This window comes from Phyllobates terribilis, unplaced genomic scaffold (assembly GCF_046119375.1).
Source record: "Phyllobates terribilis strain yellow unplaced genomic scaffold, ASM4611937v1 Scaffold_11__3_contigs__length_659146591, whole genome shotgun sequence".
NCBI classification, from domain to species: domain Eukaryota; kingdom Metazoa; phylum Chordata; class Amphibia; order Anura; family Dendrobatidae; genus Phyllobates; species Phyllobates terribilis.
Window position 1 is genome coordinate 68,635,576 of NW_027362771.1, and position 26,840 is coordinate 68,662,415.

Below are 26,840 nucleotides of genomic sequence, written 5' to 3' on the forward strand. Positions count from 1 at the left end.
CACCCCAGGCCAGTGCCAGCCTAACATGCAGCACCGCCCCAGGCCAGTGCCAGCCTAACATAAAGCACCACCCCAGGCCAGTGCCAGCCTAACATAAAGCACCACCCCAGGCCAGTGCCAGCCTAACATACAGCACCACCCACCCCAGGCAAGTGCCAGCCTAACATGCAGCACCGCCCCAGTCAGATACGGCACTAGTGAGCAATCTTGGCAACAGGAACAGATCTCAGTAAGGTGATTTGCTGGGGTTTTTTGGGGGGTGGGCAGTGGTTTACTAGTTTTGGGTACATATAACAACACATGGATGACAAACTGTGATGTTTGAATAAGGCCTAAGGATATAGAGCGTTTTCTATTGTTTGTTCACTGCATTTCAAATGTCTTAACTTTTTTGTTTTTCCATTCACATTGCTGAATGATGGCTTGTCACTTACAGTAATATTTTTTATTGTATGGAATAACAATGGATGAGACTGCAATTTCACCATAGTTTTTTCCCCATTTTCCCTCCAGTGTAAATGACCTATTTACAATATTCTACAGATAATTAAAATTTCAGTGTTACGACTGTAAATGAATGTAGTGTTTTATGTTTTATACTTTACACAATGAAAAACATATGTTTGTGTGTTCGCCCATTCTTAGAGACATAACTTATTTTTTCCAAGTCATTTGGGATGATTTGTAGTTTTCTACAAATTTTAGGGTATGTAGGATTTGATCTCTGATTCAGAAAAGGGGGATGATGTACGCAAAGAACAACTATTCTTTTAATGTTTTTTTTTTATATGGCATTCACTGAGTGGGATAAATAAGGCATTATTTTTTATGGGTTGCTGTAAATGTGGTGCATATATATAATTTTGTTGTTACTTTTTTCCTAATAAAATATTGTATTAAAAAACAAATATCCAATTATATTCTTTGTAGCAGTATATTAGTAAGCCTGTGCCATTCTAATATGGCATTATATGGGATTTCACGGCTCCGGATGCAATACTGTTATGGGACGATGCAGAAAGGAGTTAAAATAGTGATTAGACTTTAACCTTTGACTAAGCGACTTCTATGCTAAACATAGGGGCAAATGGGGGCAGAGATACAACGGGATCTGGAAATTTTCTGAAAATTACATGCTATGATGTCAGGATAGCAGGCATAGGTTATTGAATACATTTATGTCTTGTCTGTATACTTATTATGTAGAAATATATGATTGTATTGGTAGTTAAAGAATTTACAAAGGCAATGGCCAAACTCTACAGGTTTAGAACCAAAATGACCACATTGTGCAAGTCTAGATCTATATGAATTGTAACCTGCAGTTTGTCAGCGCTAATGGGCTTTACGTATAACATGCAATCTACTGACACCTTGTGGACACATTATATCACTACAAGAACAAAGAAAAACGTTGTAGTCTGATTAAGTTAATAGAACTTTAGACTTTAGTTTCTCCGGCTTCTCCTTTCAAACAATCCGTGAAATCACACAGCACATGGATGGAATTTGAATGCTGTTCGATTTTTTTTTTTTACTGAGCCAAAGACTGGCATTGGCGATTTTGATCTGACACTCGGATTAATATCAGACAAGTCTATAATAAGTACAAGTGCTATGCGTGAAAAGCAAGGATAGAACTCATAAGTGAAATACTGACATCTGAACGAGCTCTTAGGCTGAATTCATACTGAATATCAATCATTTTTTCCATCATCGCAAATACTGTTTTTCATTAGTGTGCTGGGACCCATTTACAATGCTTTTGATCCATCAGTATATTTTTTATTGTTTTCTCGTAGTAACCAGTCAGACAGCACATTGACAGAACTTGGATGGCATCAGTGCACTGTTCATTATTTTCACTGCTTTGTTCACTTGAATTGGGTTAGGGTTAGACTAAAGTAGGACATGTCTTGTTTTCTTTGTAAAAAGCACAAAAAAAAGCACTAAAAAACCAATGTGTGAATGAGGTCGAACAGTTATATTCCCAGCTAAAACTCCCCCGCTATGCTTGATGATTGTGATCCTGGGAAAAGCCGGGACCTTTATTATTAGTGCTAGAACACCTGTGCAGTCATATCTCAAATTTATTGGACTATTATAGCAACATTGCATTACGACACCTCAATTCCATGACAAACAAGTGTCCAGAATTAAATACCAGGCTGCCACATATCGTGCAAGGCTGCCTCTATGTGCACGGCTAACTCCGAACTATGTAGAAAAGACAGTTATCATTTAGTATCTGCACTAATTCACAGTCCCCATTAGTGGAGTAGAGAGAAGCACAAAGACAAGAAATATTGTTACCTGTGCACTGTCACTGGGACATTTGTTTTGTCACTTCAGTAGTTACCATGTGGTTTCTAGTATCTATAATATAACCGGAGATGCGTGTCTCTGTCTGAAGCCTTTATAGACTGTGCAAGCGCGAAACGCTTGCGCAGTCTGGCTCCAGACAGAAGCACGCATGGAGCCGTTACAGGTAAGGGGAATGTGTATGGCGCCGGAGATCACGGTATGTGTAGAAACTGAACGCATACTGCGATCTCCGGCGCCATACTTACTTACCTGACCGGGAGGAGCATTGCCGCGGCGCCTCTCTACCGGGGCAGGAGTGAGGCGTCAGAATCGGCGCATGCACGTAGCGCTATCCGGTGCCGTTTTACTGAAGCCATATTTGCAGTGTGTCTTCAGCAAAATGGCGTCGGACAACGCGGTATGGGCACGCGCGTACTCCGGCGCCACACTCCTCCCCCGGCAGAACAGGACACAGCAGCGTTGAGCACAGGGAAGAAAGGTGAGTATGAGTGTTTATTTTTTTGTATGTGTGCAGCGTGAAAGGGATGAGGGGTGCCATACATACCAGGATTGGGGGGTGAGGGGACCACACATACCAGGATTGGGGGATGAGGGGTACGATACATACCAGGATTGGGGGATGAGGGGTACCAAGCATACCAGGATTGGGGGGATGAGGGGTCCCATGCATACCAGGATTGTGGGGTGAGGGGACCATGCATACCAGGGTGAGGAATGGGGTGCCATGAATACCAGGATGAGGGGTACCACGCATACCAGGATTGGGGGGTGAGGGGACCATGCATACCAGGATTGGGGGGTGAGGGGACCATGCATACCAGGATTGGGGGGTGAGGGGTGCCATGTATACCACATTTGGAATGAGGGGACCATGCATAACAGGATTGGGGGGTGAGGAGACCATGCATACCAGGATTGGGGGATGACGGGTGCCATGCATACCAGGATCGGGGATGAGGGGTACCATGCATATCAGAATAGGGATGAGGGGTACCATGGTAGCAGGATAAGGAATGGGTTGCCATGCATATCAGGATAGGGAAGAGGAAGCCATACCTACCAGGATTGGGGATGAGGGGCGCTATGCATACTGGGATGAGGGATTGGGTGCCATGCATAACAGGTTTCTGGGATGGGGAGGCCATACATACCAGAATTGGGATGAGGGGTGCCATGTATACCAGGATGAGGGGTACCATACATACCAGAATAGGGATGCGGGGTACCATACATACCAGGATGAGGGATGGGGTGCCATGCATACCATGATGAGGGGTACCATACATACCAGAATAGGGATGAGGGGTACCATGTATACCAGGATAGGAATGTGGGGTACCATGCATACTAGGATGAGGGATAGGGTGCCATGCATACCAGGATTGGGGGATGAGGAGGCCATACCTACCGTGATTGGAGGATGAGGGGTGCCATGTACACCAGATTTGGAATGAGGGAGCCATGCATACCAGGATGAGAGATGGGGTGCCATGCATACCAGGATTGGGATGAGGGGTGCAATGTATACCAGATTTGGAATGAGGGGTGCCATGCATACCAGGATGGGGGATGAGGGGTGCAATGTATACCAGATTTGGAATGAGGGGTGCCATGCATACCAGGATTGGGGATGAGGGGTGCCATGCATACCAGGATTGGGGATGAGGGGTGCCATGCATACCAGGATTGGGGATGAGGTGTGCCATGCATACCAGGATTGGGATGAGGGGTGCCATGCATACCAGGATTGAGGATGAGGGGTGCCATGCATACCAGGATAGGAATGAGGTGTACCATGCATACCAGGATAGGGATGTGGGGGGGCCATGCATACCAGGATTCGGATGAGGGGTACCATGTATACCAGGATAGGGATGAGGGGTACCATGCATACCAGGATGAGGGATGGGGTGCCATGCACACCAGGATAGGGATGAGATGTACCATCCATACCAGGATGAGGGGTACCATACATACCAGAATAAGGATAAGGGATGGGGTACCATGCATATCAGGATAGGGATGAGGAGTGCCATGCATACCAGGATGGGGGTGAGGGAGTCATGTATACCAGGATGAGGGGTGCCATGCATACCAGGATTGGGGGTGAGGGGTGCTATGCATACCAGGATTGGGGTGAGGCGTGCCATGCATTCCAGGATGGTAATGAGGTGTGCCATGCATACCAGGATTGGGGGTGAGGGGTTCCATGCATACCAAGATAGGGATGAGGGGTGCCATGCATACCAGGATATGGATGAGGGGTGCCATGCATACCAGGATAGGCTGGTAGGGACAGGATGGGGCCAGTACAAATACCAGGAGGGGGGCAGCACATACCACCATGGGAGATCATATACCAATAAAAATGCTCGCCACCCGGGCGTAGAGCAGGTTCAATAGCTAGTTAATATATGATCATATATGCAAAATTGAGCTTCTAATTACTTGTGACAATTAAGGAAACTAGCCTTAAATTACTTGTGGGCTAGTGAGCTGTGCAATTCAGTGCAGGCCAAGTGGTACTAGAGTCCTGTGTGCCCCATGGCATCATCATCTGGTAAATGTAGAAACACTGTGATGAGATTACTTGGGTACAGTGTCAGTAGGTTGGTGCCACGGAGCTCCTTAGTTACAGTGCCTACAAGTAGTATTCAACCCCCTGCAGATTTAGCTGGTTGACACATGCGGAATTAACTTGGCATTGTGACATTTGTACTGTAGATCAGCCTGGAAGTAGGAAATGCACTGCAGCAAATTATTATTTTTTTTTTTTAAAACGTTAAAAGTTAATTCAGAGTGTCATTTATTATTCAACCCCTCAAACCACAAGAATTCTGTTTGGTCCCCCTAAAGTATTAAGAAGTAGTTCAGGCACCAAGAATAATGAGCTTCACATGTGTGGATTAAAGATCTCTTTTGCCAGCCTTTTCTGACTATTTAAGACCCTCCCCAAACTTGTGAACAGCACTCAGACATGGTCAACATGGGAAAGACAAAGGAGCATTCCAAGGCCATCAGAGACAAGATCGTGGAGGGTCACAAGGCTGGCAAGGGGTACAAAACCCTTTCCAAGGAGTTGGGCCTACCTGTCTCCACTGTTGGGAGCATCATCCGTAAGTGGAAGGCTTATGGAACTACTGTTAGCCTTCCACGGCCTGGACAGCCTTTGAAAGTGTCCTCCCGTGCCGAGGCCAGGCTTGTCCGAAGAGTCAAGGCTAACCCAAGGACAACAAGGAAGGAGCTCCGGGAAGATCTCATGGCAGTGGGGACATTGGTTTCAGTCAATACCATAAGTAACATACTCCACCGCAATGGTCTCCGTTCCAGACGAGCCTGTATGGTACCTTTACTTTCAAAGCGTCATGTCAAGGCTTGTCTACAGTTTGCTCATGATCACTTGGAGGACTCTGAGACAGACTGGTTCAAGGTTCTATGGTCTGATGAGACCAAGATCGAGATCTTTGGTGCCAACCACACACGTGACATTTGGAGACTGGATGGCACTGCATACGACCCCAAGAATACCATCCCTACAGTCAAGCATGGTGGTGGCAGCATCATGCTGTGGGGCTGTTTCTCAGCCAAGGGGCCTGGCCATCTGGTCGCATCCATGGGAAGATGGATAGCACGGCCTACCTGGAGATTTTGGCCAAGAACCTCCGCTCCTCCATCAAGGATCTTAAGATGGGTCGTAATTTCATCTTCCAACAAGACAACGACCCAAAGCACACAGCCAAGAAAACCAAGGCCTGGTTCAAGAGGGAAAAAGTCAAGGTGTTGGAGTGGCCTAGTCAGTCTCCTGACCTTAACCCAATTGAAAACTTGTGGAAGGAGCTCAAGAATAAAGTGCACATGAGACACCCAAAGAACCTAGATAACTTGGAGAAGATCTGCATGGAGGAGTGGGCCAAGATAACTCCACAGACCTGTGCCGGCCTGATCAGGTCTTATAAAAGACGATTATTAGCTGTAATTGCAAACAAGGGTTATTCCACAAAATATTAAACATAGGGGTTGTATAATAATTGACCCACACTTTTATGTTTAAAATTTAATAAAATTCAACTGAGCAACATAACTTTTTGGTTTGTAAGATTTATGCTTCTGTTCATAAAACTTACTCTCGTTTGCAGTTTGAAGGCTCTAACTTATTTGCATCTTATCAAACCAGCTAAATCTGCAGGGGGTTGAATACTACTTGTAGGCACTGTATGTCTTGTGAAACAGTTTGTTGGCGTTTTCTTTCAAGCAGCTTCTATAGATAGTTGACTGACCACCTTTTTCAGGGAGCAAACCCCGTAGGCCACAGCGTATAGGGTCAAATAGTGTATAGTTGCATTTTTATGGGCATAAGGTGCTCAACCAGATATATAAACCTGGGTTTTTTCATGGTCATGTTGCCCAAATATTTGTTATTATAGAAGACTGGGAAGGAGGGTGTCTCATAAGATATTGCAATTAGTTTTACCGAATGGCTTTCTTTGTGAAAATCTTATACAGGCTCTTTTTACACATTTGATAGATTTACTACACAGTGCTCCCGCATAAGGATTGACAGAGTCTGCCTGGATGTAGACCGCTCAAAAAAGCTTGCTGAAGTTCCAGCATCCAGAAGAGGTTTTTATTATTGTTGGCTTGTTTGTAGTGCCCACAATGGAATGGGACTTATAGGAATATTATTACTGCTCTAGCACTTCTATTCTGTCTATATTGTATGGGAACTGCAACGTGTTTTATTTATGAAGGTGGCACCAGTGTCTAGGATGGTACTATGTGACCCTGAAATTGAGACATAAACCTAAATATGAATGACAAAAGTACAAAAAGTAATTAATCTTGTCCAGATTATTTGTCAGTCTTGTTTCCCTTGTAATAAGGCAGGGGTCTTTTCTCAAGCCCCCAGGCAGGTTCACTGGGAAAGTAGTCAGAATGGACTTTGAGGGGAGAGTCAGCGCGCTGGGCGCTCCAGTTCCACCGACGACAGCAGCAGCAGACCCAGCATCTCCAGTGATGTGTATGCCCCAGCTCCAATGTCTCCTGTTATCCATATGCTCCGACCTCAGCAACTATCTGATGTATATGCTCCAGCCCCAGCATCGCCTGTGATGTATACATCCCAACATCTCCTGTAATGTATATGCCTCAGCATCTCCTCTGTGAAGAATATGCTCGAGCATCTGCTATGATGATGATGCATATGCTTCAGCCCCAATGTCTCCTGTAATATATATGCTTCACCCCAGTGTCTCCTTTGTGATGTATATGCTCCAGATCATGTCTCCTATGTAATGTATATATAGCAGTCTCAGTTTCCTATGTGATGTATTTGCTCCAGCCTGTGTCTCCTATGTAATGTATATACAGCAGTCTGTGTCCTATGTGATGTATAACGAGTAGTCTCAGTGGCTCCTATGTACTATATATTGAGCAGTATTGGTGTCGCTTACGTGATGTATACACCACTCATCGCTAAGAGTCAACTGCACTCCAGACAGACAAAAATTTCGAATAGCAGTTGCGCGTATTATCATCATTATGACATATCATCACACGTCTCACCAAAGAGAAGCAGTTCCAGCCATCACATTATGGGTGAATTAATTAAATGTTTAACCAAATATAGCAGGATAAATTTCGAGTTGATAGTTTTGTTCGGCCCCCGAATGATGGTATAAATATCCATATGGCAGAAAAAAGGTATCCCACTCCTGCTATAAGGGATATTTACAATTTTAAATGACTAAGGAAGCTTCTCATCATCCATCATCTATGCTCAAGAGCCTTGTACATACAGGCTTCTGTGCAACTATGGAATCCAACAGAACATAATCTACATATAATATTGGAGGTATAGAGAAGGCCCTACAATATAACTCGGAGGTTGTACAGAGCTGTAATATAGCCATGTGCACATTGTCTTATATGGTATAATTTGGCTTTTAGCATTGATTATTTTATTTCTTTGTACAAGCCAGTTAAGGCTGGCTTCACACACAGCACTGATGGTAAAAAGTCGTTTTCCTGGCATTTTTTGCCCAAAAATAAGCTATGGTCACATGCTACATGAAAGTTAATAGCGAAAAAATACACCGTAAACTATGCTGTTCATTTGTGTTGTTTTTCTTCACTTTTGGTTGCCTTTTGAGTCCATGGTATTTTAAAAAAATCATCATGATGTAGGCAATTTTCTGCGATATTTCAAGTAAGCTTCTCTATATAAATTGAAAAAACACCAGGAAAGCCAGTTACTAATTTGCTAAAAAAAATGGCACCAAAAATGCTCGTAAAAAAAGCAACGAGAAATGCTTGAAAATGATGACGATGGTTTAAGATTATAAAAATACTGCAAAAAAAAAAAAAAAAAGTAAGTTTGAAGGACTCCTAAGGCTTCATTCTGCAGTGTTACGTTGAGTTCAGACTATGGTCCACATAGAAGATGGGTGCAGGCGCTACCTACTGTTACATACATTTGTTTGCTCTGTAAATCGGACCAAGCTAGCACATGCTGCGATTTTTTTTACACGTGGACCTAGGTTCTGTGGGAATAAATAGCTCCATGTGCACTAGCATACAAGCCAATATTGGTCTGTGGCCACACATGCACCAAGAATAAAAAACTTTTGTGTGAACTTGTCCTTACAGTCGTGTGCTTTGTGCTACAAAAAGGATCGATCCCAGCCAACAGAAAACCATGGAAACTTTCTGGCCTGGTCTGATGCTGTCCTCTAATGGTGCACAAAGTATGTGAAGGAAGTCTGGAGTCCGTGTTACTAACCTGTAATATCGCCCCTAAAAACGCTAACTAAACCCATCTATACAGGTATGTAGGGTCTCAGCCCCTAGAAAAGTCATAGATGCAGTATAGATTTTAGCTGGCATAAAATCATGATTTATTCTGTAGTTAAAGGAAGGATCTTCAGTGTCCCCTTGGCTCAGTGCACCATCACACCCCATTAAATTCAATGCGAAATACTGTCATATCTTGCAGCTGCGTCACATCGTGTCATTGCTGGCTCCTGTTAGCAATACTGCACTGAGCAGGGGCCACAGAAAAGAGCCAGCTATGACGTTATATGAGAGCGGCTGCAGTGTCCGTGTGGAGGTGCAGAGCTTCAGATTGCCATGCTAAACTCCAGGCGGACACTTCAGCTGCGCTCACATAGTGTCATTGCAGACCCTCATCGCTGGCTCCTGTCTGTGGCCCCTCACAGTACTGGACAGCTGACAGGAGCCGGACCTGACGCTACATGAGTGTGCTGTCAATCAAGGTATGGCAGTGCTCAGTGTGCAAATTGAAGAGGCGTAACGGTGCCGCGCCAAGAGCGCCAACTGAACCATTAAAATGTATACTACAGATATGACTCTTATAGGGGCTGAGACCCTGTATAAGTGGATTAAGGGTGATAAACTCCCTTTAACATCTACTACATCCTTATTAACCTAATACAGAATTATTGTAAGAAGGAAATGTAAAATATGTTAAAGAATACACACAGATCATCAGGTGGGACCTCCATTTTATTGCAATTCTTGTATAAAAACAGAGAAAAGCTCGTTGACAGACAGAAGATCCAGAATTTTCCACAACTAATGAATTTACCCAACATATGTCTGTGTTCAATGCCTCATAAAAAAAACAAATCATAAAATAACCACAGAGAATGGAAACTTTCCAGACGCCCTCCGGACACTGCACCTCACTGGACTGCATGCACTGGCTGAAAATTAAGGCTATGCAATTATGGAGAAATAAAACAGCAACACTTTAAAGCTAGGTAGCAAAAAGCAATTGTAAAACATAAGGCCTGAAGGTTATCAATTCTTCAGCTTGAACTTCGTTTCAATTTTAATTTATCTGTGAACTTCTCTCTTAAACACCAATTGTACCACTGGGTTGTTTCCCACTCTCTTAATGGCTCTTGGTCGTTTAACTGAGAGATGTAATATTGGAGCGTCCACCGGGGGGAGCTACAATCCTCCTGCTAGCAGAACGTACGCCGCTCTCATCTCCCGGGTTTCCTGCGGACAAAGTAAATTGAAATAATACGTGTTTAGTCAGCGTGAGAAATCCTGTTCTTCGCTTTGTTATGGGAGAGCGCATGAACAAATCAAATACCAACGCTTTCACTTTTTATGACGAGTTTGGTTTCATATATTATTACAGTTCTTCCACTAATAAAAGGTTTATGCCAACCCTAAGTATACAGTGAGCTCCTTCATTAAAAAGGATTGAGCAAGAGGCTGTAACTTGCAGAAACAGGAGGACAGGTCTCATAGGAAGAAAATAGCAAATCAGCAGCCATAATGATATTTAATAACACTGTAAACAGCAAAAGACTTGACTAAGGAAAGTGTACGGAGAAACCGGCAAGGAAAATAGCTTATAAGTAGCCTATACTAAAGATGGTGGGTGCAAGGAAGACCTTTACCTACTACGTTGACATCCACCACACTGGGTGCTTGTATGAAAATTTGTATGGCCACATTGGTGTTTGGGCCAGGGGCAGTTAAAGAAGTTGTCTACTACTTGGACAATTGTCGTCAAAAATACGATAGAAAAATGGGGGAGGTTTATAATTTGTGAACACAAATTCCCTTTAAAACATTTACTTTTTATTGAATATCATTAAAATTCACCAATGAAAAAAACCCAGGTGTGTAACTAAATGGATACCTGTTTCCCTTGTCGAAAGAATAAAGGAAAACCACTCTGACCTCAACGTGTCCCTAGTCCGTACCTAAAGCTGGTCCTGCCTGCCAGCGGAGATTGGCACCCTAGGTCACAAGAATGGTGCCCCCGCAAATCGGTGGCTGTCCCTTCCGTCCCTGTTATGAGTCTACTGCGGATATACGAATAGAGATGAAAAACAAATAGTATAGATTTCCCTCAAGTCTAGACTGCAGTTAAGACTTCTTGATATATATGTTGTTCTTTGGTAGTTGTTTTGTGTATTTTTTGCTTTGAGTATAGCAGTTCAGGTAGTCAGTATGAGGGGTCCATACATCCGTTCCTCTCCTTCTATCTTGATAGTGTGGAAGTAACAGGGTGGAAGAATGGCGCATACAGTACAGTAGATTCATTAAATTATGGTATCTAAGAACTGGTAATAGCTAGATGTCTATACATAAAGATAAATACATGTTTCAAAGAACAGATTTTTTCACCCGGGACACTTCAGGCATATATGTTAAAAGGAGCAGATTCATCCGCCGGGGACCCGGCAGGATTGTCTAACCAGTACAGACCAGACCAAATAAACTGACAAGACTCAAGTCTGATACATGAATCAGGCACCGAATGTTTCTGCAATCGCCTCTCAGACTAGAGACTTTTGTCTGATAAGTTATAATACATAAATATACGTCTTTCTCATGTTTCTGAAATCACCTATTGATAGACTGTTATTAATAGCATAATGCTGGCTACATACGCAGGCAGGACCAGCTTTAGGTACGGACTAGGGACACATGGAGGTCAGAGTGGTTTTCCTTTATCTTTCGACAAGGGAAACAGGTATCCATTTATTTACACACCTGGGGTTTTTCATTGGTGAATTTTAATGATATTAAATAAAAAGTAAATGTTTTAAAGGGAATTTATGTTCACAAACCACTACTTGGACAACCCTGTCTCATAAAAAAATACATTATACTCACCTTCTGATGGCCCCTGGTCACCATAGCGATGCGTCCTGGTTTCCCGGCGGCTCGCAATGGTCTAAAAGGACCTTCCATGACGTCATTTAGTCATGTACCAGGTCACGTGACCGCTGACGTCTGCGGTCATGTGACCTGTCACATAACTAAATGACGTCATGGAAGGTCCTTTTAGACCACCGCGAGCCGCCCAACACACCGGACGAGACCGGGAGCCATAGGAAGGTGAGTATAATGTTTATTTTTTACCATTCTTTTACTAACTTGGTCACACTATATAAATCCATGCCGTTTGAATGGATTTATATAGTGACCAAGTTGTCAAGCACGTTCCAAGTGATGCTAAAATCGCTTGGAAAGCGCTTGTCAACCCGCATGCGGAAATGCATGTGAAGAACGCTTCACATCCGCATGTCCCAGACAGGAAAAACGCATGTACAATCCGCATGTACAATCCGCATGTACAATCCGCATGCGTTTTTTCTGCCAGGGAGATGCAGAAATGCTCAGGAAAAATGCGGAGCATTTCTGCATCGTGGGCACATAGCCTTATAGTTTCACCAGTGTTTTCACAGATGGAAAACACATACCCATTATAACCTATGGAGCTGCTCACATGTCTATATTTTTTGCAGACATGTGTGATACATATCCATTTTTCTGCATCATGCATCAATATTACGCAAACAAGTTTGTGAAAATCACAGACGGCACATGAATGGCATCAGTGTACAGTCTGTGTGCGGGCCGTGATCAATTATAATTAATTAACTATAATGTATAGGAAAAGTTTTGTAATGAATTTATCCATATGTGAAAAACACTGATCAAACACTGATGAAAAATACTGATGACACTCAGAACGTTTTTCTGCAATCGTAAAAATTCACTGACATCTGAATGAGGCCTTGGAAAAACCCTCATGTTAAAAAACTCATTGCTTCCAGCTTAGAAAATCTTATTTATAGAAATTTTTCTATACATACCTGCTAGACTAAATCCAGAGTGGTGCAAGTTTCGGACTGGTGCAGTCTGCCTGGTTGGGGACCCCTTAGCAGAGCCTGCCGGAGTACCAGCTTTAGGGGTTGAAGATAAATCAAAAACTGGTCCGTCATACATACCCCGGGGCACAGCATGTAAATCGGCGATCTGTGGAGCAAACAATGAATATGTTTGGAATATAATGTATAGATAAGGCAGCAGCGGGGCTTAGACTATATAGTTGTAACATTAAAGGCATTGCCCTGTATACTCCGGTAGGAGCCAACAGTATCATCAAAGATATACTGTATCTGTAATCTACAGCTCTATGCATGTGCATCTAATACATATAAGGTGACCTCTGTAAAGGTATAGTGAAAGCCCAAGCATCACAATACTATACTGCACTATGGCTGGTAAAAATAGAGAAGGCCTTCTGCATGTGATTATGTATCCTGTCCTCCTAATCATTTGCTAATACCTGTAGTGCTATAGACAAACCATTCTCTACATATACATAGAAGCTTATTTACATGCTTACTGGCTTGAATGATAGTAGTAGTATTAGAATACTTATAATAGATTTGACATGCAAAAAAGTTTTCCCAACAATATACTACCTGGCAGAAATGGGAAGCAGACATGTTCTCAGAATGGTTCGGTCTTAAGTCTAGATCTTAATCTGTCAGCAGGTTTTGCCATCTAATCTGAGAAAAGCACAATTTTTGGGCAAAGACCCTGATTCCAGTGATGTGTCACTTACTGGGATGAAATCACTGTTTTATCAGCAGGAGATTATCACTAGAGGACTAGTGAACTTGCTGCCATGTAGTCCTCCAGATTCATGAATTCTGCATAAACCCACCCCCATTACTGATAGGCAACTTTCTGACTATGCACAGTGTACACAGAAAGCTGCCAATCAGTGGCGTGGGTGAGGTTATGCAGAGCTCAGCATTCAGAGAACTGCTAGCTCGGCAGTGATTTGATCAAAACTGAAGCAAGCAGCCCAGTAAGTGATATATCGTTGGAATCAGGGTCTCTGTCCCTACATTATGCAATGCTGCTCTCAGATGGGGTAGGAAAAACCAGATGACAGATACCCTTTAAATCTCACCAATAAAGAACAGGTTTTTCATTTTCAATGTGCACTGAGTAGTGTTTATGAGACAGCTTTTCAGAAATAATAGACTTGGCTTTGAGCTCATTTTGTACATTATATCGTGTTGCATTTTTTATCTGAATTTATTTGTACAAGATCAGTGTAATTAACTACATTTAAAAAAATAAGAGACTAACAGTATTTGGTCTATTAATCTCACCCTAGTCCTGGCTTTGATTCGCTTGTACACAAAATCAGAGTATGGACTACAGGGGATAAAGCGGCCTGTTCCCTGGGTGACATGTAAGGTCCCATCCTCCATCATGATCTTGCCTTGGCAGATAACCACCAGTGGTGCTCCTCGTAGCTCCATGCCTTCAAAGATATTATATTCTGCAGCCTAGAACACAGGAGAAAGCGGAAGGTTCATTATTAATCATTTATAATCTAACTATCCTGTCCTCTCCTGCAAGATCCATTAATAATGTCCAGTACAAGGCTTATCACATCATCACAATGCCATTTTGCTATGGATTTTTTGCGCCTAGATGCAGATGTGAACAGAGCCTAATATTTTTCTAAACTGATCATCTTGTTGTGTATTTAGTGGTCTTCGAGAACAGATCATAAGACATGTAAAAGTAGTTCTAGAATAACCTATATGAATAACTGCGGGTGTATTTTATTATTTTAACCCATGCACAGGCTAACAGAACAATTCTGTTATTGACAAAGCCCTGTGCGGGTTTATTCTTTTCTATCATGTCAGACATAATGTTGGATAATGAGAAGCTGGCTTATTCCTTTTTATTATCTGGCTTAGTCATTGTTGGCCTATTATCCCTCCTGCTGCACTGCTCCAAGACACGTCACCATACAATTAGATCATTTATACTAAAAAGCTAATATTTTAATGATGGAGTAAATCTCGGCTCATTAACCACTCTATATTTTAGTAAATGACCATGCTGGAGTTTTACTGTCTCTGAGCTCCATATTACTTACTGAGTGATGACTTTTGGCAGACACAATTTTCACTGCGTCTGGATCCCAGATGACCAAGTCACTGTCTGAGCCCACAGCTATTCTCCCTTTTCTGGGATACATGTTGAAGATCTTGGCAGCATTGGTACTGGTTACAGAAACAAACTGGTTTTCATCCATTTTCCCTGTAGCCTAAAAACAAGAGGTAAGGTTATATAGGTTAGTACACTGTTGGCCCATTCATACTTATTCAGAAGACGTCTGTCACCAGCACAGACCTTTGCAGAAAGGAATCATCAGGCAATTAGAGGTGTAGATTTCACATTCAGCACAACCATTACTGGTGGCAACAAGTGGGTACACCTGGAAAGATGTTTTAGTAAGAGCATCTCTTACATTTTCTTAGTTACAGAGCTCTGTATTGGTAAGTGTTCTCTTTAAAGGGAAACTGTCACATCCAGAAATGCTAATTAACGTCAGATATAAGGCTATTCTGCAGGTATACAACAATAAAACCATGCTTGCTAAAGAAGCGGCTACAGGGAGAACATTAAATTATATCTTCTCAGCAGCCGCTCACTTCTAGTCATTGTAGTGGTTACAGTCACTGCTCCTTATACTGTGAATACGTTGTAATCAGTCCCAGGCACTCTGATTGACAGAAGCAGAGCAGGTTGTCCAAAAAGGCCATTTACCTGCAAATATAGGGGGGAATCTACTGATAAATAGCATTTAATCCTTGCACAGTCAGCTTAAAAAAGTAGTGGCTGCAGGGAGAAAATGAAGTTTTATTGTCCCTGCAGCCGCTTGCTTCCATTTATTAGGGTGGTGCTGATTGTCAAAGCTCTGGCGAGTGATTACAGCCACATTCACTGTGCAGTGACTTTAACAGCTCGCTGCACAGCCCGATGACTGAAAGTGAGAGGCTGCAGGGAGGTTAAAACTTCATTTTCTCTGTAGCACTGCTTCAGTAAGCCGGGTACACAAGGTTTAAACGTTACCTACCTGTAGATTAACCCTATGTTTGAAGGTACATAGCATTTCTGGATGAGACAGGTTCCCTTTAACTACTTGTGGACTGTCCAACGTCTTAAAACATTAGACCTGTTCGCCAATATGATTCTGTAACGTCGTTTTAGAATATCATTTTCAGAGTTACCAGTTACAACAAGATGATGTAGCTGCAGGAGTAAGGAGCCAGCTGTCAGAGTTGACCAAACTCCCCCTGAAGAAGGTAGAGATGGTTTATTAGCGGCCTTCCTGATCACAGTATACACAGCGCAGAACAAGCACTGTGTATACAGCTTAGGAAGCAGTTCCTCCTCCAGTCTTTGCACACCCACATCACCATTGTAGGCAGGAGACGGAATTTACCCTGTAATTGGGGTTAACATGCTAGCTGTCATTAAATGGGAAATCAACAATAATAAAAAGGTATTTAAATGCTGAAATGTCCCCCCAAAAGGCACAATGTGTGAAATAAATGAGACTATATAGAATAAAAAGCAAGAAAAAAAATAAAAATGATAGCCACTGCCAGTCATTATCGCTGTATGTAACTTTGCCCCTGCCATAAAAACCATAATATGTCCAATACATGAAAATGGTTATAACATTAAGGGGAACACATTTTAAAATTCATTTTGTCAATTTCTTGTGGCTGTAAAAAAAAAAAAACTTTCTGAGGCAAAAAAATATCAATATAAAAATAACCTAAAACTTAGGCTCCACTTATCACGAGAAAAAGTGGCAAAACTCCTTTGAATAACTGAACTGAAATTATAAAAATCCTTAAAGTCACATGTACAGGAAAAATTGTGCTTGGTCAAGGATGGGGAAAAATTGTAAACTGCTTAAGAAATGCATGATGGCTGAAATATATAATTATTAGGTTTTGCACAACATAGATATCTAAAAGCTTATTCAACCTATCAAGATGCGCCTGCCCTACAGGACACTGGCATGGCGTCTTACCACTGCCTTGTCCCAGATGATAGACATTCTTTCTTCTATGCCATTCGTTCCCTCAGGAATAAGAGTAAAGTTGTCCTTTCCAATTGCCTTCTGTGCTGTGCCGAATGTAGTATGGGCACTGCCAGTCACCTGCAGATCACCACTGAGAAAGCACAAACAGTTTGCCTGTTATCCAGAAATATTTCTGAGGCTGACAGCCACATAACACCACTAGGAGGCAGTAATGAGTCACCAATAAGACGATTGCAAGCAGGTTTGGATGAGCGCAGTCCTAAGAAATGATAAACCATATCCAATGTCTGCAAGAAAACAATACACCATAGGGAGTTCTCAGAGGAGTGGCCCGGGTGAAAGTTCTTTTTTTTCACAGTAAATTGCATTCAGTAAAAATGTAATTTATTCTGCTGCACACAGCTATCTAACTGTTTGTAACCACGTCATTATATATATCTCATTTTTTAAGAAGGATTACACATAACTTTATTTATGGACATCTATGGTTTGATTTCTTTGCCTGTGTGGATTGGATGGGTTATTACAGACATCAGGTGAGAATTCCATGTCAATAGAACCTTTAGAAATATATTTACTTACAAAATTGGTGACATGTTCAATACTTATTTCTCCTGCTGTACATAAACACACACACACTTACATATACGGGTATTCTAGAATATGTATGCGGCCGACCGGGCGCGACTTTATCAGCGCAGCAGTATTTAAATGGGTTGTGCACGACTTTAAATTAACCTCCCAATGTATCCCCCCGGGGCCCCTAATGAATTTTGGAAGACCGGGGAGCGAGGTCGCCGGTCGGGATACTTCTGCTGCGAGCAGCCGGGAGATGACCGGCTAGCACAGGGTGAGCGGGTGAGCATGTGAGCGGGTGAGGGTGTGCGTGTGGAGGTGTGCGTGTGAGGGTGTGCGTGTGGAGGTGTGCGTGTGGAGGTGTGCGTGTGGAGGTGTGCGTCTGAGGGGGAGTGTCTGAGGGGGAGCGTGAGCGTCTGAGGGCTGCATCGCCGCTGAGGGCCGCATCGCCGCTGACCTCCGTGCGGCAGATGAGCCGCTAACGGCCATCTTGTTCTGAAATCCCACGTCGCTGATTGGTCGCGGCTGGACCAATCAGCGACGCAGGATTTCCTAGACAGAAGGACAGACAGACAGACAGACGGGATAAGACAATTATATATATATATACTAGACTAGATGGTGGCCCGATTCAAACGCATCGGGTATTATAGAATATGTATGCGGTACACCGGGTGCAATCAGCAGAGCGGTGTTTAAATTTGACGCCAATATCGCTGATTGGTCGCAGCCGCGACCAATCAGCGAATTGTATTAGTGAGGACCGGGGAACGGCGCTGCCTGTGCGGGTACTTCCGCTGCGAGCAGCCGGGAGATGAGCGGCTGCTCGCAGCAGAAGCATCCCGACCGGAGGCGCAGCTCCCCGGTCCTCCCTTCACACTTACCATCGGGAGATCAGCAGTCCTAGCCGCATGGAGGTCAGCGGCGCCGCCGGTCGGGGTAGTTCTGCTGCGATCGCCGCTGACCTCCGTGCAGCAGATTAGCCGCTAACAGACGCCATCTTTCTTCTGAAATCCCGCGTCGCTGATTGGCCGCGGCCAGACCAATCAGCGACGCGGGATTTCCTGGACAGAAGGACAGACAGACGGGATAAGACAATTATATATATTAGATACACACACACATATACTGCATATATACACACACACACATATTTTTTTGCCCGTTTCCCTTGCAGACATCTACCTATTACCGTTCAATAATGTACAGCTGCAGAAATAGAAATTGTCACCCACTGCATCTCTACCAAACATCCTTGGAAAGATCAAACTCAAGAACACTGATTGTAGCATGGGTCATACCGAAGAGCTGAGTGACATAAAACGTGGCACTGTCATAGGACCCCACTTATGGCATAAGTCAGCTAGTCAGGTGTTGATATTTCTTTATCTGAGCCATTTATATAAGTGCTATTATTCTCAAGAGAAAGCATCCAGCAGTAGCAATAACTCAGCCATGAAGAGGTAGACCATAGAACACACTAAAGTATGCCATGTGTAAAGATCACCTATTCTCTCATGTATCACTCATTACAGAGTGCCAAAAGGACTGTGAAGGTGACATAGGCACAAGGACTATGCAACAGTAGCTTGAAGAGAGGAGATTTCATATTTCAGCCTAAACCACCATGCACAATGCCAAGAGTCAACTTGAGTGCTGTAAGCCATGCCACTACTGGACCCGCGGAAATTAACTTTTTCAGAGTATTAACCGAAGGTGACACATGAAAGTGGGTCAGCCAATCACGAAGCTCAGCTGCTGTGCATGTGTAGACAGAAAGTCCCCCTCCGAGCCGATGAGCTCACTGATTGGTTGCTGTACTGTCAAGCTGACGTCAGCGCTGCAGTAAAAAACAGACACAGGGAACACCACTGGTCCGGGGACGGTAAGTAAAATGGGAATAGCTTTTTAAAGTGAACCCGTCATGAAGAAATTAAACACCTAACTGAAGGCACATTTGTAAGGACCTTTAACACTTATTAAATATATACCTTTCTTGTATCATTCAGTTTGGAAATTGGAAAGCAGTCCAGCTCTCAAGTTTTTATTGCAAGCGCAGTGGGCATACACTGCACTTCCAGCTCTCTTGACTGTCTCCTTATTTCCCAGTCTGCTGTCGGCCTTCAGTCTTTGACCCTTCTCTTCTATCTTCCCTTGACGCAGTACCCTCCTTGTGATGCTCCGGGAGCCAACCTAACAATTTGTGAATGCGCTGCCCTTTTTGTTGAGACGACAAAGTGATTATCTTGCATCCAAGTATAATCTCTGCATGGAGTTGTCTCAACATTGGATGACACATACACAGATTAACAGGTCGGCCCTCACTAGCGATCTGCGCATGCGCCACCCCCTCTGTTGAGAAGACCCCAGGCAATGATTCCGTGCCTGTGAGGAAACTTGGGCAGGGGAAGAAAGAATAGTGAACTGTCAGTCAAAGACTGAAAGTCGATGGAGGGCAGAGAAATAAGAAGACAGGTACGAGATTTGTAAGTACAGTACTTGTCCACTGCACTTACACTTAAAACTTCAGAGATGGATTTCTAAACAACTTCCTAATTAAATACTACGAAAAATGTTTGCATGCATTTAATAAGCATTTAAGGGCTTTTACAAATATGCCTTCAGTTTGCAGTTTAATACTCTGATGGCAGGTTCCCTTTAATAACAAACTACACACGAGGATTGAGATTCTCTGAAAGGGGGTGAACAACCCCTTTAAGTTGATTTCAGCATCATTGCATCTATTTTTTCTGTACTCTTCTTAACCATTAACCTTCAGTCCATTGTCCATGGGAAGGGCAATTCACCAGTCATGACTCCCTACAGATTTCCATCACAGGGAATTTTCCACTCCTTCATGTGTTGGGATTTTGATGCATTTTCTAGATGTTCGTCTGATTTTATTTTTAAATGTACATTTCAGGCCAATCATGTTGCAGTTGGAGAGTCAGATGGAAGTGGACAGCAAGTTATGGTGGACTAATTTTAATTAATATAAACTGTAAACCATGGTGGTGAATAAACTGAGCTTTGTTGGGCAGCCTGAAGGATGTGATAATGGTAACATCATCCAAGGGTAGCTTAGCTGTTAAAGAAAATCTGTCACCAAGCTTTTGCTTTATAATCTGAAAGCAGCATGATGTGGTGGAAGAGATCCTGATTACAGTTATGTGTCACTTACTGGGTTGGGTTTTGGCATTTTTAATATAAATCGGTGATTTATCAGCAGGAGATTATCATCACTACAGGACAACTGGTCTTTTGCCTTCTAGACCAATTGCACTCCTAGCACTGATTAGAAGCTCTTTGTCACTATACAATGTACACAGAAAGCTGTGGTGTGGACAACTGAGCTCTGCTAGATCTGCAGCAGAGAAAACTGTGACTATTATAACTACTGCACCCAGTAAATTGATATATCCCTGGAATCAGGTCTCTGACCTTACCCCGTGCAGCTGTCAGATTACATAGAAAATACCTATTGAAGGCTGTGAAGTGCCCTGGCATGTCAGAGCGCTAACAATCTGGGATTCCTTTATGTCAGGTAGCTGGGGGATCTAACAGTATCTATGGATCTCAGAATATACTTGCCTAACATTTCACGTGACTCTTATTGTGATTCTCATAGACATGAGGTTTTTAGTAAAGTTGTCGCCACTTAACACCAAAATAATGTGTATTTTATTTTATTTGGATCAAATAGTTACTATAGCTTGGGTCATGTGCTAATGAATGTGAATCCATCCCATATCGATGAATCATGTTTCACTATCTGGTAGTCTGATGGATGAGTTTTGGTGGATAACCAGAGAACGCTGCCTACTGGACTGCAAAATGTAAAATTTGATTGAGCAAGGATAATTGTTGCTTTTCGACTTTGCGACAGATGGGACAGTTTGGGAAAGGCCGCTACCTCTTCCTGCATGAATGACAGCGTACACAAAGCGAGGGTCATGAAGACATTGTGTAACACCTATGGAATGAACTAGAATACTGACTGCCAGCCTTCTCTTCTAGGATCTATGCCTGACACCACAAATGCTCCAGTTTGTGGCTGAATGGGCAAAAATTTCCATGTTCCACTATCTCATGGAAATTCTATTCAGATGAGTGGAGGTGGTTATAACAGCAAAAAAGAGGCCCAACTTTCTCATCCATGGTTTTGAAATCTGATGTCTAAAAAGCTAAGAACAGTGTGATGGGCAGGTGTCCACATACTGAAGTTTTGGCTATACAGTGCATCTGATTGAATTTTTCTCAATCATGGCACAACCCCCTGCAACTAATAATTCAGAAATATAAGGAAGGGACAGCTAATAAACATGCTTCGGAAGCTCTTTTCTTACCTGGCCAAAAGAGAGTTGATGTAGTCAGGGGTGGTGGGGTCGGGACTCAAAGGTGGTGATGTCACAAAAGCTGCAGCTTTAGCCCAGTTCTTGCTCCAGTAGTGTGTACCATCAGTACCCAGACTAGCGGTGATTGGTTCCCCAAAAACAACATTACCTGAAAATTGACAAATTGACATATTAACACTGCAGGAAAATTTACAGGGATCAATACCTGGTGTGTATAAAAAGAAAAAAAAATGTTATAAATGTATCTGTATACATTCTTTGTGTAGAGATGGGCTTCACACATCTAGTCACTACAATTCAGACATCACAGCTGGGGCAAGAACGCAACATATAGTAAGCCACACAGAGCATGTCCATGAGCAATTCTCTTCTGCCCCTGCAGCCCACACGTCCCCTCCCGCTAGTCCTTTGTTATGACGCCAGTGGACTGACATAACCATCCATATTGGTCTTATGGGCATCAGGTCGCTGTGCTGAAATTGTAACAGAGGACTAAAAAGTAGATGACAAAGCTACAGAGAAAACAGAACAAAGCAAAAATCCTGCACAAAAGTCAAAATGAAAGACAAAAGCCTTTACAATTGTCATTGCATAATTATCAGTGCTATCAAAGTGCAAAAAAAGGGAAAAAATAATGGGATTACTGGAGACAAGTCAATGGCAGGGCATGTGCGACTGGGAACCCCTTCCATCACCTGTCACTGCTGGAACAGCCTTGTCTACAACTTACAAGGATCTTATAAGAGGGACCAGAGTGGGTTGGTTGCCACAAATAGCTGGGGTCTATAGACTGCAGTGAGACAGTCCAAGGACCATCTCATACTGAAATATATCTGTAAACCCTTTTCCTTCTCCAGTGTTGATCTCTACACAGAGAGAAATACTGTCGCAGCATATAAGCGGCAGGAGACATGATACTCACATCTAGTGTTACTGATACAATGTTGTGGACAGTTTTGTGTAGCGGACATAACTGTATGAGTAAATCTATGTTGATGTTAAAGGGAATCTGTCAGTAGATAAACCCTCCTAAGCCGCCTATATAGGCATGTAGGTCATAGGAAGCTGACTATAGTCATACATTATCTCCGATCCCATGTCTTGCTTCGGAGAAATCCAGGTTTTTCTTATACACTGCTCAAAAAAATAAAGGGAACACTCAAATAACACATCCTAGATCTGAATGAATGAAATATTCTCATTGAATACTTTGTTCTGTACAAAGATGAATGTGCTGACAAAAATCACACAAAAATCATCAATGGAAATCAAATTTATTAACCAATGGAGGCCTGGATTTGGAGTCACCCCCAAAATGAAAGTGGAAAAACACACTACAGGCTGATCCAACTTTGATGTAATGTCCTTAAAAGAAGTCATAATGAGACTCAGTATTGTGTGTGGCCTCCACATGCCTGTATGACCTTTCTACAACGCCTGGGCATGCTCCTGATGAGGTTGCGGATGGTCTCCTGTGGGATCTCCTCCCAGACCTGGACTAAAGCATCCGCCAACTCCTGGACAGTCTGTGGTGCAACGTGACGTTGGTGGATGGAGCGAGACATGATGTCCCAGATGTGCTCAATCAGATTCAGGTCTGGGGAACGGGTGGGCCAGTCCATAGCTTCAATACCTTCATCTTGCAGGAACTGCTGACACACTCCAGCCACATGAGGTCTGGCATTGTCCTGCATTAGGAGGAACCAAGGGCCAACCACACCAGAATATGGTCTCACAAGGGGTCTGAGGATCTCATCTCGGTACCTAATGGCAGTCAGGCTACCTCTGGCGAGCACATGGAGGGCTGTGCAGCCCTCCAAAGAAATGCCACCCCACACCATTACTGACCCACTGCCAAACTGGTCATGTTGAAGGATGTTGCAGGCAGCAGATCGCTCTCCATGGCGTCTCCAGACTCTGTCATGTCTATCACATGTGCTCAGTGTTAACCAGCTTTCATCTATGAAGACCACAGGGTGCCAGTGGCGACTTTGCCAATCCTGGTGTTCTGTGGCACATGCCAAGCGTCCTGCACGGTGTTGGGCTGTGAGTACAACCCCCATCTGTGGACGTCGGGCCCTCATACCACCCTTATGGAGTCGGTTTCTATCCATTCGTGCAGACACATGCATCTTTGTGGCCTGCTGGAGGTCATTTTGCAGGGCTCTGGCAGTGCTCCTCCTGTTCCTCCTTGCACAAAGGCGGAGGTAGCGGTCCTGCTGCTGGGTTGTTGCCCTCGTACGGCCCCCCTCCACGTCTCCTGGTAGCGCCTCCAGCCTCTGGACACTACGCTGACAGACACAGCAAACCTTCTTGCCACAGCTCGCATTGATGTGCCATCCTGGATGAGCTGCACTACCTGAGCAACTTCTGTGGGTTGTAGAGTCCGTCTCATGCTACCCCGAATGTGAAAGCACAACCAACATTCAAAAGAGACCAAAACATCAGGCAGAAAGCATTGGTACTGAGATGTGGTCTGTGGTCCCCACCTGCAGAACCACTCCTTTATTGAGTGTCTTGATAATTGCCAATAATTTCCATCTATTGTCTATTCCATTTGCACAACAGCATGTGAAATTGATGGTCAATCAGTGTTGCTTCCTAAGTTGACAGTTTGATTTCACAGAAGTTTGATTTAATTGGAGTTGTATTCTGTTGTTTAAGTGTTCCCTTTACTTTTTTGAGCGTAAGTGAACTGTTAAGATCTATGGGCCGGACACAGATCTGCATAAGAATCTGCCTCCAGAGCCTATTTTGCATGAAAGGGGGCATTACCAATGTGAGACATGTAATGACTGACAGTCTATTCTCCTGATTTACATGTCTCACACTGGTAACACCCCCTTTCTTTTAAAATAAGCACTGGAGGCCGATTCTCATACAGATCTGTGTCCGGCCCATAGATTTTAACAGCTCATTTACATAAAAGATAAACGTAGATCTCTCTGGAATAAGACATCAGATCACCTATATCAAGGTATCATTTATTTCAACTTTCTACGACCTGCATGTCCATATAGACGGCTTAGGAGGGTTGATCCGACTATCAGATGCTCTTTAATACTATGCTCACACTACATTTTGCTATTCATTTGTAGGCTGTACATGGCACTAGTGGGGGCAGTCTGCAATCTCCTAGTATTTAAAATCACTCATAAGTATCAATTGAATCTCTAAGTTGAGAACACACGATGGTCTTAAAGCTACAAGAAGGGCAGAGCTATAGATAAGCCTTTGACCTGGGTGAGGTAGAACCTATGTACCTAATTAGCCTGGTCAATACAAAATGGTTCCTTGGTGCCACTTAGCAATGGGAAACATGCTCCAGTATTCTCTCCCCAACTATGCCATCTGAGCAGAGGTTCGACATATGTGACATAAATTAGAAAATTCTTTCACTATGACAGCTAGCCATTACCCCAAACCATTCTATTTTCTAGACCTTTTAAAAGGAGGTCTAAGGACATTTCGCTGCAGACTGCTTACTGATCTAAGACATTGAAAACATAAGTTAGGGTCCCTATAAACATTAGATAAAGGTTATCAGTCTCAGCCAATTTCAGCAGAATCAGTTGTTTAAGGTGTAATGGGGTCTCCCGACTCTCCCCCAACAGTTGGAACTCAATACGCCAATGCCGCACTCCCTACGGAGAACATGTGAATGCTTGGCTGTTCTGAGTGTTCGTGTAAATTTGGGAGTTGGGAAAGAGACCAGAGATAGCAGTTATCTAAGATGTATGGCCAGCTGGAGTTAAATGCTATTCATACAGTACACTCTATGGATCTGCTATTAGCATAGCACTAGAATTACTGATCATAATACTTGACTCATCAGGTTTCCAGCATTTAGGCTATGTGCCCACGAAGCAGAAATGCTCTGGATTTTTTCTGCATCTCCCTGGCAGGAAAAACGCATGCGGAAAAATGCATCCTGCCAAGTGTTTGTCAAGTGTTTTTGCATGCATTTTCGCATGCGGGTTATCAAAGCGCTTTTCCAAGCGATTTTAGCATCACTTGGAAAAGTGCTTGACAACTTGGTCACACCGTATAAATCCATGCAACCAGCATTGGATTTATAAAGTGTGACCAAGTTAATAGTTAAAAAAAGAATAAAAATGGTGAAAAATAAAAAAAATTAACATTATACTCACCTTCAGATGGCCCCCGGTCTTCTCAGCGATGTGTCCTGGCTCCCCGGTGGCTCGCGGTGGTGTAAAAGGACCTTCCATGACGTCATTTAGTCATGTGATAGGTCACGTGACCGCCGAAGTCTACACCATCGCGAGCCGCCGGGGAGCCAGGAAACACCGTACAGGAGACCGGGGGCCATCAGAAGTTGAGTATAATGTTTTTTTTATTTGAATTATTTTTTTTAACAGGTTCTATGGTACCCGGGTCTGGAGGAGAGTCTCCTCCTCTCCAGGAGCACGGGCACGCAGCCTTATACAGATACCAGAGATCTCAAAAAGAGATTTTATTGGGCACACATTCAATTATTGACCATCCCTTTGTAGGCACTAGACTTAGTGGGATGTTCACAGCTCTCGTCATTCACCTTTTTTCCTGGCTTGGGAGATGAGGTCTACTGAGCTTTTGCTCATCACTTTGGTCACATATAGTGGACAGTTTGTTTGGCTTGCAATGGTTATGGCACGAAAAACAGCTTCTGCTTCCAGCTGAAAGAACAAAGAAACACGGGACGCTGAACACGAGAAAAGATATCAACATCCACAAACAGCACGGGATTCAACAGTGGTACACAGATGCCACATGATAAACTGCTAAATTCTGGACACATATCTTATAGCACCTCACATAAAAGAAATGGAACCATTCAACTGAAGCCACAATTTATCATGTGGTTAGACACA

The 26,840-nt window shown here is 43.2% G+C and overlaps 1 protein-coding gene across 2 annotated transcripts in view; it reads right to left on the minus strand.

Annotated features, from left to right (window-relative positions):
* Positions 1-9,828: 9,828 nt before the first annotated feature.
* The window catches only part of DPYSL3 (dihydropyrimidinase like 3), a 144,828-nt gene continuing 127,816 nt past the window's right edge, over positions 9,829-26,840 (minus strand). For both annotated transcript variants that reach the window (XM_073651288.1, XM_073651287.1), the window contains exons 8-14: positions 26,525-26,645; positions 21,961-22,117; positions 17,027-17,168; positions 15,074-15,244; positions 14,289-14,468; positions 12,972-13,134; positions 9,829-10,347 (exon numbers count right to left, since the gene is read on the minus strand). In XM_073651288.1, coding sequence (XP_073507389.1) covers positions 10,256-10,347; positions 12,972-13,134; positions 14,289-14,468; positions 15,074-15,244; positions 17,027-17,168; positions 21,961-22,117; positions 26,525-26,645 — 1,026 coding nt within the window. In that variant the 3' untranslated portion in view covers positions 9,829-10,255. The remainder of the gene's footprint in view (positions 10,348-12,971; positions 13,135-14,288; positions 14,469-15,073; positions 15,245-17,026; positions 17,169-21,960; positions 22,118-26,524; positions 26,646-26,840) is intronic.